The sequence below is a fragment of the Neomonachus schauinslandi genome, chromosome 5 (assembly GCF_002201575.2).
Source record: "Neomonachus schauinslandi chromosome 5, ASM220157v2, whole genome shotgun sequence".
Lineage (NCBI taxonomy): Eukaryota > Metazoa > Chordata > Mammalia > Carnivora > Phocidae > Neomonachus > Neomonachus schauinslandi.
The window spans coordinates 151,804,457-151,821,144 of record NC_058407.1 but is presented as its reverse complement, the minus strand read 5'-3'; the positions used below and the strand labels follow the sequence as shown (position 1 = coordinate 151,821,144).

Sequence of the window (16,688 nt, the reverse complement as noted above, 5' to 3'; positions counted from 1 at the left end):
TTCAGGGTCCTGAGTTCAAGCCCCACATTGGGTGTAGAGATTACTTAAATAAATAAAAACTTTTCAAAAAAGAATGCTCTATATACATATGTGTGTGTATACACACATACACACATACATATATATTCATTCCACACACACATATACATACATACATGTTTCACACATCACCGCTGATTCCATGTTCGATTCAACATAAGACTTTGATGCTGACTCATGTATCAACCTCACAAGGGTAGAGTCCCCGTCCACACCCACACCAACCCCAGGTCAACCCCAAAGACTCATACTTGATATGCAATAAAGTTTGTAGATAAGACCTCTCGTTGTAGTTCACCTTTGGGTAACATGGGGTGGGACAGATGTAGTTCAAAGTCACAAACAAATGCAGGTTCCCCAATTCAGAGGCCTCACATCCCTGATTGAGGATCCCATTTTTATTCAGGCTGGACCATTTGTCTGAGCACCGGTTTCCAAACCTTTGCCAGGTCTGGGAGTAGAGATTTCTAAGGACCAATAATTCATATGCACATCTCTTAAAGACTGAATACATAATTCCCAGGTTATCTCTTCTGGGTCTTTAGGAACCAGTTTAAATGTTACAATAGTCTTTATTTTAAAATTCCGAATATTTTATCTTGGAAAATCAGCAATCCAGGTATAAAAAACCAGCAGGGAATGGCCAAATTTGCTTGAGTATATACACTGGGGTCAGTTTCCCGTCCTGGCTAATGGCTTGAATTCCCCTCCTGGGAAGCTTAGAAAGGCCCGAGTGTCTTTTCATTTGATTGGTGTCTGGCTGCCGCAATAAACATCACGCCTTTGAATTCTCTTCTTGAACTGATCGCCTAAATCGCAGGTCTAGGTTGGACACGGAAAAGAGAAGTCAGCCCAGATGCACACTGCCTCATGTTTCCAAGGGAAAGACCAAATTTAAGATCCCATGGCTTCTCACACCTCCCGCCTTCTGTTACGGTTCTGCAATATTCTCCCCTTGAACTCCCATCATTGGGTGCCATCAGTAAATGCTATCCCAAAAAGATGGATGGGTTTGTTTGATTCCTCCCCCGTATTCATTCCCCTCTGGCTTCAGCTCCTGATTTTCCTTGGGAAGCCACCCTTCCCGAACATTCTCAGTCCCTGTGGTCTGTTTGGTTGCACCACCTCTATCTACAGATCTCCGATCTGGCCACTGAAATAATCACATTTTCATGGCCACAGTAATTGGTTCGCGTACATCACCCAGTCAGATCCAATGGAACACACTGAGAATTCTGGGTCTCTCATTCTTTCCCACTAGACTTGAATCTGAGAAGGTACAAGAGGCTGATAAAAGCATCTTGCAATTGTGAGGAAGAGCCTATTTGAGAAAGGAGCTAACATGGAAAAGAACGGAACAGAAAAAAAAAAACAGGTTCTGGTGACATATTGTGAGTCTCAGCTTCTGGCCATGCCTCAAGAAAGAATTATTCTTGGATTTTTGCTAAAGCCAGTTTGGGTTGGTTCTTTTAATTGAAAGAGTAACTGATGCATGAGCAGTTGTGACCCTCCACCTTGGGATATATCACTTTGTTACACTGGGTCTCCTTCAATGCCAATTTGGTTACTCACCACGAGCAGCATCATGTTCCCTGACAGGTAAAGGGCCTGGTTGCTGAAAGGGAATAAAACAGGTGGCCTCATCACTGGAAAAGAATTTGACTCAGGTCCTGTTGCATAGTTGGTGGGATTTGTGAGCCCCCACCATTTTAAAATTAAGATGTGACAGATGAAAACCAAGGCTCAGCCACAGACAAAGCGAAAGTGTTTTGTTTGGTCTTTTAGGGAAAGTGATTCCATTAATTTATTCATTCATTTCACAGACATTTACTGAGCAGCTACAATATGCCAGGTAATGTATTAGGGCCCAGGGCTGGAAGGGTACAGACAGGGTCTCTGCCTGCATAGGATTTAGAGTCAGGCCTCTAGATCCTTCATCTACATCATGCTGATGGTATTAATTTGCACAGATAGTAAATGGCATGGCATGGCACTGTCTTCTGACAAGATCCTAATTTCCAAAAAATAGCGGCATGTGAATTAAGGTAGGTTTACTGTTTATCTATATTTTCCGGGACACCAAGGAAGCCAGCATGGGCTTTGGACTTAGAGCAGTGTTTCAGACACCTCTTACACCCTCTTGGTAAGCATGAAATTGGTAAAATCTTCTTAAGAGTATGATATGGTAACATCTATTAACATTATCATGTGCATGCCCTGTGGCAAAAATACTCACATAAAATAAAACAAGAATGCTTCATTACGGTTTTTAGTATTAGAAACAAAAAACCTGGAAACAATCCAAATGTCCAAATATGTACAGACTGAAACAATGTCAGAAATATAGCATGAAGCGATGAGGGATGGGGTTATGATACTATGTGTACAGTATAGCCCCATTTTTCTAATAAATTAATAAACAAAAGTGCTAGTAGATGCATGTATATTTGCAGATGCCTAGGGGAAAAGATCTGGAAGAGTCTACACTGAACCATTAACACAGTGGGGTAAGATTTCAGGGTACTTTCCTTCTCTGTGGGATGTACTTCTGGATGATTGGATTATACAAAAGATGCATCCAAGCCCCATGAGGGCCTTCACCATAACCCCAGCACCAAGAACAAGGGTCAGCATAAGGGTTGAATAAATATTATTCGTTGAATAAAAAAATACAGAAATGTTTAAACATAGAAAGTGAAGTGCCCTTATGTTATTCTAGTTTTCTGGCGTACATTTCATGAGGAGGCAAGTCTGTGTCACAAAGACCCCAAGGCGACCTCCTGTCTCACCTCTACATCTCTCCTTTCTATTGTGAACGAGGTGGTGTTTGTTCTCTTCTCCATATCCTGCAGCTTGGTCAACTTTTCTATCAGGAACATTTTATCTTTGCCCTCCTGCCAAGAAGGAAAACAAAAACAAGAACAAAAACATGGAAGATGGTGTGAGGTCAAGAAGCAAATGATGGAAAGAAGGTTGATTTTTTCTAGGCAGGTAGGGTCCCAGACACAGGATAGACTGCCACTGTGTTTGTTTTCTTTTTTTTTTTTTTTAAGATTTTTTTATTTATCTGAGGGCAGTGGGGGAAGGGCAGAGGGAGAGAGAGTCTTAAGTAGACTCCGCAGTGAGCACAGAGCTCGATGTAGGGCTCGATCTCATGACCCTGAGATCATGACCTGAGCCCAGGCCCAGGACAAATGGTGTATAGTAGCCCCCTTCTTGGCATGCCCTCTGTCTCAGAACCCTGTCTGGGCACCCAGCATTGTTGCCGTGTCCTCTCACTGAGCATGTCAAAGCTTACAGCTCTGCATCTAGGGACATGAAACATATTGCACTTGTCAAAGTTATCAGTGTCAATGGAGTAGACCCAGATAAAGAATTCTCAAATTGGGAAGGGAAACTGAGTAAGGGGGTATGTCTTCCCCAGGAGCATGAATCACTTACCTGTGAATCTGCTGCAGATGGGAGGGTGGAATATTCCACCAGTATTGAAGTGGGCTAGCAAGCACCACTGATGGTCTGGCCAGTCTAGATCAATCCCATTTCCCATGCCCTTGTTTCTCCTCAAACTTTCACCCAACAATTATTGAGCATCCAACAATTATTGCTGTGGTATATGCTTCATAATAATTTTCTATTTCCCTTATTCCTTCTACATTTATTGACTAGAATTCTGCAAGGAAGAGCTATCCTTGGGAATTGGCATTTTAAACGAGTCTGCTAGCTGTCTTGGATATAACCAACTTGTTTGAAAATTGCTGGTGTCTAGCCTCTGTTTCCATACTCTAGTGCCAATTAGAATTACCTGGAGAGCTTGCAAAAAATCGGACTCCTAGGATTTATCCAAAAGATCTTGACTCAGGGAGGCAAAGCTGCATGGTAGTTAAGAGTACAAACTTTGGACTTGCCCAGTTCAAATTCCACCACTTACTAGCCCTGTGACTTGGGGCAGGTCACTTCACTCTGTAAGCCTCAGTTTCCTTTATTTTAAAATAGGGATTAAAGATGTATACACCCCAGAGAGAGTAATAAAAGTTAAATGAGAAATTTTTTTCATTATTTAGCACATACCAGGCATCATGTAAGTGCTCAACAAATGTCATCTGTTGCCATTACTGGCTGGAGATCAGGGTAATAGGAATTTGCATTTTTAATAAGCATCCAAGAGTTTCCAATGTAGGTGATCATACTTTGAGAAGGATTGTTACTGAGCCTATTCCTAGCCTCTTAGCAATGGGCCTGTCTTTGTGGTCCATCCTCTGGGCAAGAATTGCAAGCACAAAGGCCTGGAGATGCTTCTGGTGCCTCGCTGAAATGATGCCATCTAAATTCCTCCCCAGTTTACTTGGCAGTGCCCTTACAAGAGAAGGTTTTAAAATCAAAACCCTCCCCTGTTAAGATCTTCTTAAGACTTGCCCAAAATATTCAAAGTGCTGCATCAGAAAAATACAGGCCATGCTTGCAGGGACAGGCAGGAGAAAGAACATAATTAATCCATGCCCTTTCTTTACACCATATAAAGGACCAACCCACGTGATCTGAAACCCCAAAGATTCAAGCAGAGAGAACCCTGGGGAATCCTGCTTCTTTCTCATGTTCTAAGATGTAAGTGTTCGTGTCATAATTATGTTAGTATTTAGAAGAAAAGGGAACCAGCCCAGTAGCAATGAGCAGACTGTGGTCTCTAAATACCATTTCACCAGAACTCCTTGAATAAATGTCTGACTCATGTTCTGCGACAGGTAATAAACAAGAAGGGCCAGGAACATCTTGTCCTTCCAGGTAGCAAGCAAGCTATCAAAGACTTCTGGAGTCATAAGGGGTCCCTGGGTGGCTCAGTTGGTAGTGGATGCCTTCAGCTCGGGTCATGATCCCGGGGTCCTGGGATCGAGCCCCACGTGGGGCTCCCTGCTTAGTGGGGAGCCTGCTTCTCCCTCTCCCTCTGCAGCTCCCCTGCTTGTGCTCTCTCTCTGTCAAATAAATAAATAAAATCTTTATTTTATTTTTTTTAAAGCTTCTTTTTTTTTAAAGACCTTATTTTTTATTTATTTGATAGAGAGAGACACAGCGGAAGAGAGAACACAAGCAGGGGGAGTGGGAGAGGGAGAAGCAGCCTCCCCACTGAGCAGGGAGCCCGATGCGGGGCTCGATCCCAGGACCCTGGGACCATGACCTGAGCCGAAGGCAGACGCTTAACGACTGAGCCACCCAGGTGCCCCAAGATTTTATTTATTTTTGACAGAGAGAGAGTGTACAAGCAGGGGAAGAAGCAGGCAGAGGGAGAGGGAGAAGCAGGTTCCCCGCTGAGCAGGGAGCCCGATGCGGGGCTCGATCCCAGGACCCTGGGATCACGACCCAAGCCGAAGGCAGACGCTTAAGGACTGAGCCACCCAGGTGCCCCATAAATAAAATCCTTAAAAAAATAAAAAAGAGGGTGCCTGGGTGGCTCAGTCGGTTAAGCGACTGCCTTCGGCTCAGGTCATGATCCTGGAGTCCCAGGATCGAGTCCTGCATCGGGCTCCCTGCTCGGCGGGGAGACTGCTTCTCCCTCTGACCCTCCCCCGTCTCATGCTCTCTCTCTCTATCTCATTCTCTCTCTGAAATAAATAAATAAAATCTTTAAAAAATAAATAAATAAAATAAAAAAGACTTCTGGAATCATGTCAAAGGAGCCCGAGAGCTAATCCAAAAGGATTTCCATTAACAAAGGATGAGACTATTTATGCATAAACAAATTATTATAATTGAAAGATGTCCAAGTATACTTAAATCTATGAATTCATAAGGACAATTTTAAAATCCTCACTGGCCACATTTGGAGGTTGCTAGGTGTAGTAGGTCTAACAGTATCTCCCTTTTATTTATTTTTTATTTTTTTTAATATCTCCCTTTTAAAAAGATATGTCCAAGTTATCCTAACCCCAGTACCTGTGAACATGGCCTTGTTTGGAAATGAGGTCTTTGCAGACATAATTAAAGATTCTGGGATGAGATCCTTCTGGATGAGGATGAACCCTAAATTCAATGACAAGTTCTTATAAGGAGAAACAGGCACACAGGGAAAAAGAACTTGTGAAGATGGAGGCAGAAACAGCAGCTAGGAAGCCCTGAGCCGAGAAACAGCCAGGTGAGCCATGGACCCCAAAAGAAGCTAGGAGAAGCATGGAGGAGATTCTCTCTCAGAGCTTCAGAAGGTACCAACCCTGCTGACACCTTGATTTTGGACTTCTGGCATCCAGAACTGTGAGAGAATAAATTTCCATTATTTCAAGCCACCAAGTTTGTGGTTATTTGCTATGGCAGGCCCTAGAAAACTAAGACACTGGGTGGCTCAGTTACCTTTCAAAAACTGGTAAATAAAGGGGGAAAAATCATGCATCTATGTTGCCTTTCCTCTATAAATTGTATTACAAGGTAATCAAATAGTTGGCGAGCAAAAATTCCTTTTTTCATGGAAGAATTCTAGCCAATCAATGCAGAAGAATCTCTAGGAGTAGAGTACCACTATTTTGTCATCTCTAACGAAATCAGTAGGTCTTCTAGGCAATATTCATCAAAGGCTACAAAATCCATCAGGTGAAAGGCGGATGGAGAGCCTTATGAAGGGTGGGTCAGGCCAACAAAGCATGGACCCACTGATTACTTTTAACATCACACAAAAATAGACAACTGGACATTTTCTGTCTCAAGGTGATGCTGTAAGAAGTGCATAGCATCATCTATGAAGTATTCTTGCTAAAACGATGAATCTGGATTTAATCAGGTTTTTAAATCTCATCACCAGGGTACAGGAAATAAAAAGAAAAAATAAACATGGTAAACACCACGGCAAGGCCACAAATCAGATATATCCAGTAAGAACTACAAGACAAATGACCCGGTTTCTTCAACAATAAATGGCAAGAGAAGAGAGGAGGGGTGAATGACTACAGATGAGAAGAAACAAGAAACATATCGACCAAATGCAACCTGCGGCACTTTCTCAGACCCTGATTTGAACAACCCTACTATAAAAAGACACCCCATGTGGGCGCCTGGGTGGCTCAGTTGGTTAAGCGACTGCCTTCGGCTCAGGTCATGATCCTGGAGTCCCGGGATCGAGTCCCGCATCGGGCTCCCTGCTCGGCAGGGAGTCTGCTTCTCCCTCTGACCCTCCCCCCTCTCATGTGCTTGCTCTCTCTCATTCTCTCTCTCTCAAATAAATAAATAAAATCTTTAAAAAAAAAAAAAAGACACCCCATGGGACAATCGGGGAAATTTGACCATTGATTGCGTATGAGCTAATAGTAAGGAATTCTTTCTTTTTTTTTTTTTTTTAAGATTTTATTTATTTGACAGAGAGAGACACAGCAAGAGAGGGAACACAAGCAGGGGGAGTGGGAGAGGGAGAAGCAGGCTTCCTGCGGAGCAGGGAGCCCGATGCGGGGCTCGATCCTAGGACCCTGGGATCATGACTTGAGCCGAAGGCAGACGCTTAACGACTGAGCCACCCGGGCGCCCCAGGAATTATTTCTTTTAGGTGCAATGATGGTATTGTGATTGTTTTTTAAAAGTTTATATCTCTTAGGTACATAGAAGTTTTTACAGATAAAATGATATAAGTCTAGGATTTGCTTTAAAATAATCCAGAGATTTGCAGTGAACGGTTAGTGTAGATAAGAGGATACAGGCACGTCTGGGTGGCTCAGTCAGTTAAGCATCTGCCTTCAGTTCAGGTCATGATCTCGGGGTCCTGGGATCGAGCCCCAAGTTGAGCTCCCTGCTCAGCGGGGAGTCTGCTTCTCTCTGTCCCTCTGCCCCACCCCCACTCATGCTCACTCTGTCTCTCTCAAATAAATAAACAAATAATCTTGGAAAAAAAAAAAGAGTACACACATGTTGATGGTAGTTGGCACTGGGTGGTGGGCAGGTGTGGGTTCATCATACTATTCTATTTTGGAATATGTCTGGAAGTTTCCATTATAAAATGTTTTTAAAAAATGGTGGGAGGAGGATAACAGAGGGACTAATGGAACTTACATTAATAATCTGTTCATGGAGCAGTCTGATCATAATCTTTCTTCCCTCTGTGATCTGCCAGTAAAGGTAGGTGATGATTCTAGAAGAGAAGAAAAGAAAGAATGACAGACACTTTTGCCAATGTCTTGCAGGCCCCAAATTCCAAAAGAGTGCAAAGAAACCGAGATATTTGCTTGCAAGGGGATTTTGGCCCCACAGTGTTCCCGAAAAGTTGTGTCTGGATGAGTTACAGGTTAAATACACCACAGCAATGGTTCTAGGGGCACCTGGGTGGCTCAGTCGTTAAGCATCTGCCTTTGGCTCGGGTCATGATCTCAGGGTCCTGGGATCGAGCCCCACATCGGGCTCCCTGCTCAGTGGGGAGTCAGCTTTCCCTTCTCCCTCTGACCCCCCACCCCACTTGTGCTCTTTCTCAAGTAAATAAAAATAATAATAATAAAAAAAAGAGCAATAGTTCTCAACCTGGCTGCACATGGAATCACGAGAGATGGAAAAAAGACTCATTCCATGACCTCTTCTCAGATCAATTATTCTCATAATCAGTTGTCTGGCAGAGGGCCAGAAAATAGTATTTTTACAGATTACACATGATTCTCATGTGCAGCCAGAGTTTGTGAGTCTGCCCAGTGCTATTCAAACTTCAACGTGATACAAATTTCCTGGGAGTTTGTCAAAATGCAGATTCTGGGGTTCTGTAGGTCTGGGGTAGGGCCCAAGATTCTGGATCTCTAACAAGCTCCCCAGTGAATCAGAAGTGTGATGCAACAAGGCCCTAGGAAAGCTCAGCATTTTAAAGAGGCTAGTGGCAACCTAGTGTAGGGAAGGGAGGGCATGACCGGGAGCAAGGACACCCAGGTTCTAGCCCCTGTGTCACTCACAGGCTGTGCAGCCTGGAGCCTATCTCTGCAAGTCAGTCCATCTCTGTCTCATCACTTCCACCTGCAAACCTGAAAGGCTGCTCTATAAGCAACATCCACTGGTTCCACTAGTCTGTGCTTTTGAGTTGTGTCTCTCTCTCTGAGGAGTTGCAATTTCCAGTGCTATCAGGGCTAGGCTTCTAAAGAGGGACAGCTATTAGCCAACCAACTGTTCACGCAGGAAGATGAACCGGGTCTTGGCAGATCTGTTTTTTCATAAGAAGTCAGAAACTGGCTCAGTCATTAAGCGTCTGCCTTCGGCGCAGGTCATGATCCCAGGGTCCCTGCTCGGCGGGAAGCCTGCTTCTCCCTCTCCCACTCCCCCTGCTTGTGTTCCCTCTCTCGCTATGTCTCTCTCTGTCAAATAAATAAATAAAATCTTTAAAAAAAAAAAGAAGTCAGAAATTGATCGTTTTTATTTGGAAATGGAAGAACGCTATCCTATGTACCAACACTGCCCAACCCATTTGAACGTAATCACAGTCTCAGAAAGAATCACACCTAAAATTTTCCTAAGCAGTCTCAAATCAAAATTTTCATTTTGTTTTCATGTTATTTCTTAAGAGGCGGCACAGAAGGTATTGCTTTCTTCATAAAACAGGCAAAAAAAAAAAAAAAAAAAAAACCCACAGAAAACAAAAACAAAAAACCTAGGACAAGTTGATAGTAAGTAACTTTTTAAAAAATTCAAGGGCAAAGTCAGGGGCATCCAGAACACTGAGCTAACACTGTAGCCCTTTGCCTTCCTGGCAAACCTCGCCCAGACTATCCACCAGCAGAGTTAATGGTATGTTTCCCCCTCCGGGTTCCCGAGGTGCTCCACTTACAACACAATGAGGGTGAGGATGAAAAAGAAATGCACACTTCCGATGAGGTTCCGGTAGATCCAAACAACCCACAGGTAGCTGGGCCTTTTACTCAAGGTGTCGATCCAGCCGTAGATGGAGTAAATGAAGAAGGGCAGACCTCGGAAGGGGCCACAGTCAGCTGAAGGTTTCAATCTGGTAAAACAAGGGACAGAGGGGCGCCCGGGTGGCTCAGTTGGTTAAGGGACTGCCTTCGGCTCAGGTCATGATCGTGGAGTCCCGGGATCGAATCCCACATCGGGCTCCCTGCTCAGCAGGCAGTCTGCTTCTCCCTCTGACCCTCCCCCCCCCCCTGTGCTCTCTCTCTCTTTCAAATAAAAAAATAAATAAAAATCTTTAAAAAAAAAAAAAAACAAAAAACAAGGGACAGAAAAACCTCTCTAGCACAAGACTCAGGTATAGCTTTTTCTAGAATCAAACTGTCCTTTCTGGGCTCTGGACCTAGAACCAGCAATTCTTGTCTGCTGTACATATACCCTCCTTCCTGAGGAAACCCTCTCCCTCACAGCCTCAGCTGGGATGTTTTATACTCGTGACCTACGCTCTGAGGACCTGCTCCCAGACAGCTTCTCACTGGATCTACTGATCGCCAATCCAAAGAGCAGACGTTGAACTCTGCGATATCCTGGTTTGAAGAAATGAACTGGGTGATCAGATTCTTTTTCTGGGGAACTTGAACTAAGAAATATGAAGAGGGGACCTTGTGATCTGTGGAAGCTGAAGTTGTGGCAATGGTGGCCACGTGTAGTCAGTTGTTATGAACTAGCAGAAACTAGAGGGAAACTAGGAACTGGTTAGGAAGAGAGACAAAAGAGAGATACAAAGACATCGTAAAACAGAGGAGCCTCCCCTGAAGCCACTTGAGTTCCTGATGGTTCCAGTTCTGCTTACATCCTAAAAGTCAACTCCTTTGTTCGTTCGTTCATTCATTCATTCATTCACTCATTCATTCTATAAAAGTTTACTGCACCTGTACGAGGTGCTGTGCTAGATACTAAGCCTTGGGGATTCCATAGTAAACAAGACAGACATGGACTCTGCCCTCTCGGGTTTACATTTTAGTAAGAAAGATGGACAACTAGGGAAACCTGGGTGGCTCAGTCGGTTGAGCAGTCTGCCTTCAGCTCAGGTCATGATCCCAGGGTCCTGGGATCGAGCCCCGCATCAAGCTCCCTGCTCAACGGGGAGTCTGTTTCTCCCTATCCCTCTGCCCCTCCCCCTGCTCGTGTGCTCTCTCTCTCTCTCTCTCTCTCAAATAAATAAATAAATCTTTTAAAAAATAAAAAAATCAACTATGAAAAAAAAGAAAGATGAACAACTAATGAGTAATGATTAAACAAAGATCCAAATGAAGGCATCTCTGACCATGAGCGATGGAATGAAGAGACAAGAGGTGGAACTGACATAGATAAGCAGGGTCACTTCTGAGCCAAGAACCAGAGGGCGGGCAGAAGGCCACCAAGCAAAGGGAGTCGGGAGAACACTTCAGAGGACTCCACCCTGTGTCAGGAGAGGCTCACAGGGTCCCAGGCGTGAAGCAAGAGCCATGAGGATGAAGGAAGGTGGAGCCAAAGTGGGCTGAGGTTGGAGAGTTAGGAGGGAACCAGCTCAAGCAGGGCATTTCCGTTCATTTCGCTCAAGTTCTGTCCCCATTCTGGGAAGTTGCAGTCCTTCCAGGAAGTGAGGAAGCTGTGCCAAGTCTCCTGATGGGTGGTGACCGAACCAAGAGCTACTCCCTCCCTTGGTTGTTTTGTCTGCTGATTTCCAAGGGAACTTGGGTTAAACAATGTACTAAGCATTGTCTTCTCACTCTGATGTTTTGACATCTGGGGTCTTATTGACCCTGGAGAGATAGCCCTTGATCCAGAGCCCATATCCCACCCTCCACCTACTCTATCAGGCTCTCACACTCAGGGTCACTATCCCCCTGCCCTGATCACCCCAGAGCCAGGTACCAGACAACTCCAGTCAGCCCCTTTACCTCAAAACCCACTGAAATTGTTCCAATTAGCCAATCCTAAACCTGCCTACCCCGCCTTGCTCTTTCCTTCCCACCGAAACCACAATAAAGGCTCTTGCTCACATTTTCTCCTCACTCCCTCTGCGTCCTGACCAACCCTGGGGCTTCCTCATGTGGCCCTCCGTGGTGTGGTATTTCCCACCCGCCACCACCACTTCTACTGGGGTCTGAGAACAACAGATCATCTTTCAACAGCATTCACCTTCTGATCTGCTGGCCTCACCATACCTTAATAATAATAAAGCCGACATGTTAAAACACTCACCCACCCCATCTCTAAGACCTCACCACAAGGCCACTATCTCCTACCTCCAAATGGTGATGGCTAGGGTGCACAAGACCCCGGTGAAGGATGGGAAAAAGAGCAAGAAGATGAAGAATGTCATCATCTGTGAGGCTCGCCAGGCTTTGCTGGGAGGCTGGAAATTCATCATCAGGCTGATCTGAAGAGAGAGAAACAGCCACCTCCCATCTGTGGTCAGAGAAGCAGGGACCCCAGCCAGGCACCAGCTTCCTGACCCCCTTCCCGGCACCACCCCCCGCCACCCCCAACACAATTCCAACCACCACGGGGTCACATGGGACTGAGAGAGGCTAATCGATTCCAACTTCAGACTGACTCACATTTTTGACGTAAAACATGATGAAAAGAGTAATCATTTGGATAAAGGGCAGCAGAGGGCAGAAGAAGGTTCCAATCCTATGAGGGAGAAAGAGTGTCAGAGGTCAGGGGGAGACACGCAGAGTGGGGAGCGGGGGCAGATACAGGGTGTGCAGGGAAGGGAAAGAGGGTGTTAAGGGGTGAACCATGTTTTTCCAAAATGCATACGCTGGAGTCCTAACCCCTAATACCTCGGAATGTGATTATATTTGGAGATAGGGCCTTTAAAGAGTTAATTAAGGTACAGTGAGATCACTAGGGTGGGCCCTAATACAATCTGACTAGTGTCCTTCAAAGAAGAGATTAGGACACAGATACACACAGAGGAACCATGTGAGGACACTGGGAGAAGGTGCCATCTACAGGCCAAGCACAGAGGTCTCAGAAGAAACCAACCCTTGAACACCTTGATCTTGGACTTCTGGCGTCCAGAATCGTGAGGAAATGTTGTTAAGCCACCCCGCCTGTGGTACTCTGTTATGGCAACCCTAACAAACAAATACAGAGGGAGAGTGCTCTGTCCCCTTGCAAACCAGGAAAATCCCCACCATACCCAGGATCCTCAGCTGCTCTCTTCCCAGCTTTGGAAAAGAGATTTTGCAGAAAGTACCACCCACATACCACCAAATGGCCTTCAGCAAGCCCTAACCTAGGTGTCCCGAATGTGGGACATGTCCCTCTCCTCCCTCCATGGCAGTAAAGAAGGTCTGAGATCCTGCAGGGACACTGGGTTACACATGAGAAGGACGTTCCCCTCAATTCTCCCTAACACTCCTGAGAAGAGATTTCCAAGAGAAGAAAATCTCACTTTGGTGGGTTTAACACTTGCCAACCTCCCTTTTTCTCCTAAAAGAAAGGGTGGGGACAAGCTTTAAACTGAGAACCTTGGCAGACAGGAGCACCCAGCTAGAATTTGACTGTTTGTGATAGGCTTGGTTTTATTTTATTTTTTAAAGTGACTGACATTTTTCTTTAAGTGATCTCTACGCCAGAGAACCTACTACACTGAGATCAAGAGTCAGATGCTCTACCAACTGAGCCAGACAGGTGCCCTGGTTTGATTTACTTTTCAAGTTATTTGAAGTTTCTCTCAAATGACACAGGTTTTCCATTCATGGTTGTAAAATAAAGACTCCTTTAACAATGTATTTAGGGGCATCTGGGTCGCTCAGTCGGTTAAACGTTTGCCTTTGGCTCAGGTCGTGGTCCCAGGGTCCTGGGATCGAGCCCCGCATCGGGCTCCCTGCTCAGCGGGAAGCCTGCTTCTCTCGCTCCCTCTCCCACTCCCCCTGCTTGTGTTCCCTCTCTCGCTGTGTCTCTCTCTGTCAAATAAATGAATAAAATCTTAAAAAAAAAAAAAAGTCATTCTCTCCGGGGTGCCTGGGGGGCTCAGTCGGTTAAGTGTCTGTCTTCAGCTCAGGTCATGATCCTGGGGCCCTGGGATCGAGCCCCGCATCGGGCTCCCTGCTCAGTGGGAAGCCTGCTTCTCTCGCTCCCTCTCCCACTCTCCCTGCTTGTGTTCCCTCTCTCGCTGTGTCTCTCTCTGTCAAATGAATAAATAAAATCTTTAAAAAATAAATAAAATAAAATAAAACCAGTACAGGTGATATGTAGACATGCCAAAAAATAGACAAGCTGGTGTGCAAAAGACACTTACCTCACCTCATCTCTACCATTGTCCCTAACATACACTCCCTTTCTGTTGTCTTCTTTTTTGTTATAGAGAGAGAAAGAAAGAGAGAGTGAGCAAGGGAGGGGCAGAGACAGAATGCCAAGCAGGCTCCACACCCAGCACGGAGCCGACAAGGGCTCCATCTCACGACCCCGAGATCATGACCTGGGCTGAAACCAAAAGCTGGATGCTCCACCAACTGAGCCACCCAGGCACCTTTCCCTTATCTTCTTTTAAAGCTCATGAGCAAAGGCAATCTTCTCCTAAAAAGCACAGAGGTTAAATCTATAATTGCCGTGGAGAAAGGAAAGGATACATGGGTTTTCAGTTGTGCTTATTTACAGTTTATTAACGCAAACCGTAAAGGCCCAGAAGTAATAATGGCCACCTCTGATTGGAACTTTTCCCCCCGCTCATGGCTAACATTTCCCTTTGGAACCTTCAGCAAGTGATCAGTAGTATGAGCACTTGGTGTCTAGGGTTCAAAAACCCAGCCAAAGTAAGCACTCGATAAATGGAAATATATTGTTATTATCACATCAGCTGATCTATGAACATCATTTAATTAAACAATCTAAGAGTGTTCATATGTGCCATAAGATTGAATTGAAAGCAGGGTCTCAAAGAGACATTTGCATACCCATAATCATAGCAGCATTATTCACAGTAACCAAGAGGTAGAAGCAACCCAAAGGTCCCTCCATGGATGAATGGATAAACAAAATGTGGTATATCCATACAATGGGATATTATTCACTCTTACAAAGGAAGAAAGTACTGATGTATGCTACAATATGTAGAACCCGAAGAACATTATGCTAAGTGAAATAAGCCAGGCACAAAAAGATAAATTCCGTATGATTCCACTGACATAATGTATCTAGAGTAGTCAAACTCACAGAGACAGAAAATAGAGTGCTGGTTGCCAGGGGCTGGGGAAGGGGGAACTGGGGAGTTCTTGCCTGATGGGTAGGGAGTTTCCGCTTTGCAAGATGAAAAGAGTTCTGGAGATCTGTTGCACAGCTATGTGAATAGACACAACTCAACTGTACATTTAGAAAAGGTTCAGATGATTATTATATGATGCATTTTCCTACCACAGTTTTTTTTAAAAGTGCTCATAAAGGTAACAATACCCACAATATCCCCACTTACAAAATATTTCTGAGTCAGTCTGAAGATTTTCAAAACTTACCACACCAGAGTTTGTGCATAGATCAGTTCCAGGACGTTCCTGGCAATGTCAAACTCTTGTAAGCCAAGGCTTGTGATAAACTGCATTCCAATGAGTCTGTGAAAACATCACTGAGTTTAGTACCCAAATCATCAACTCTCTCCTTCAAAAGATTCCCCACAATCAACAAAGTAGAGCCTCACCAGTTTGGAATAAAGTCCTAAGTTCCCTTGCAAATGTTTGAAAGGTTCCAAGTACAAGCATATTTTCAAAGAAATAATTGAAGCAATTGAGGGAAATGGAATTAATACAATGCATTTGAATAGAGGTACTGCTGAAGTGGTTTAAAAAAAATTCTAGAGGGGTGCCTGGGTGGCTCAGGTTAAGCATCTGACTCCCGATTTCGGCTCAGGTAAAAATCTCAGGGTTGTGAGATTGAGCCCCGCATCAGGCTCCATGCTGGGCATGGATCCTGCTTAAGATTCTCTCTCTCCCTCTCCCTCTGCCCCTCTTTCTAAAAAAAAGAAAAATTCTAGAGAACATTATTTAAGTTATCCCTCCTGTTATTTAAATAGTTAATTATAAGTTAACAATAGATATTATTTAAATGAGATCACTATTAAAATTATTCTATTATCTCATTTATACCACTCTTTGCTTATTCAACCTTTTTCTCAGGGACCAGATAAATTCAGAACCTCTGAACCCAAATAAACTGAACATTTTTCCATTTCTGGTTACTGCTATTGGATTAATAGTGCTTGCCTGTTTTCTAAATCCACAAGAGGAAGCCAAGGTCTCCATTTATTCTGAGGAAACTTGAGACCACTCTGAATTCTTCATACAGGGAGGATGCCAATTAAAAAAAAAAATTGCCATGAAAAAAACAAAAACAAAAAAACCTCCCCACCTTTACGTCCAGACCCTGAACAGAGGCTGTAATGAAAGTGAGTTTGGGCAGACTGAGTGAGGAGATTGGGCATGCAATCTTTATGTTATGCCATCTTATCATGGGGGCAGCTCGAAGAAACGTGTGTCTATAAGGAACGAGATGCTCGGCATATTATTAACAAATAAATGAATAAATCAATAAAAGAGGATTATATATGGGTCAATGATTACACTGCCTCAATTCTGTATACCTGGCATCTGAAATAACAATCACCATAATAATCAAATTCAATTAAATGAATCATGACATAAATCTAGATGTACTGTTAGGGAAAGATACCACAGCAGAGTTTTAAGATTAATAAGAGCACACACCACAGTGATTTTCATTGTGACCCCATTTTTGTCTTTGAAATTATATAATACACACAC

At 44.1% G+C, this 16,688-nt stretch overlaps 1 protein-coding gene across 2 annotated transcripts in view; it reads right to left on the bottom strand.

Annotated features, from left to right (window-relative positions):
* Positions 1-550: 550 nt before the first annotated feature.
* Positions 551-16,688, bottom strand: part of TMC5 (transmembrane channel like 5) — a 49,003-nt gene continuing 32,865 nt past the window's right edge. For both annotated transcript variants that reach the window (XM_021698103.2, XM_021698105.2), the window contains 8 exons: positions 15,387-15,482; positions 12,483-12,558; positions 12,168-12,301; positions 9,800-9,973; positions 8,056-8,134; positions 2,829-2,933; positions 1,612-1,654; positions 551-861 (listed from right to left, as the gene is read on the bottom strand). In XM_021698103.2, the coding sequence (XP_021553778.1) occupies positions 815-861; positions 1,612-1,654; positions 2,829-2,933; positions 8,056-8,134; positions 9,800-9,973; positions 12,168-12,301; positions 12,483-12,558; positions 15,387-15,482 (754 nt within the window). In that variant the 3' untranslated portion in view covers positions 551-814. The remainder of the gene's footprint in view (positions 862-1,611; positions 1,655-2,828; positions 2,934-8,055; positions 8,135-9,799; positions 9,974-12,167; positions 12,302-12,482; positions 12,559-15,386; positions 15,483-16,688) is intronic.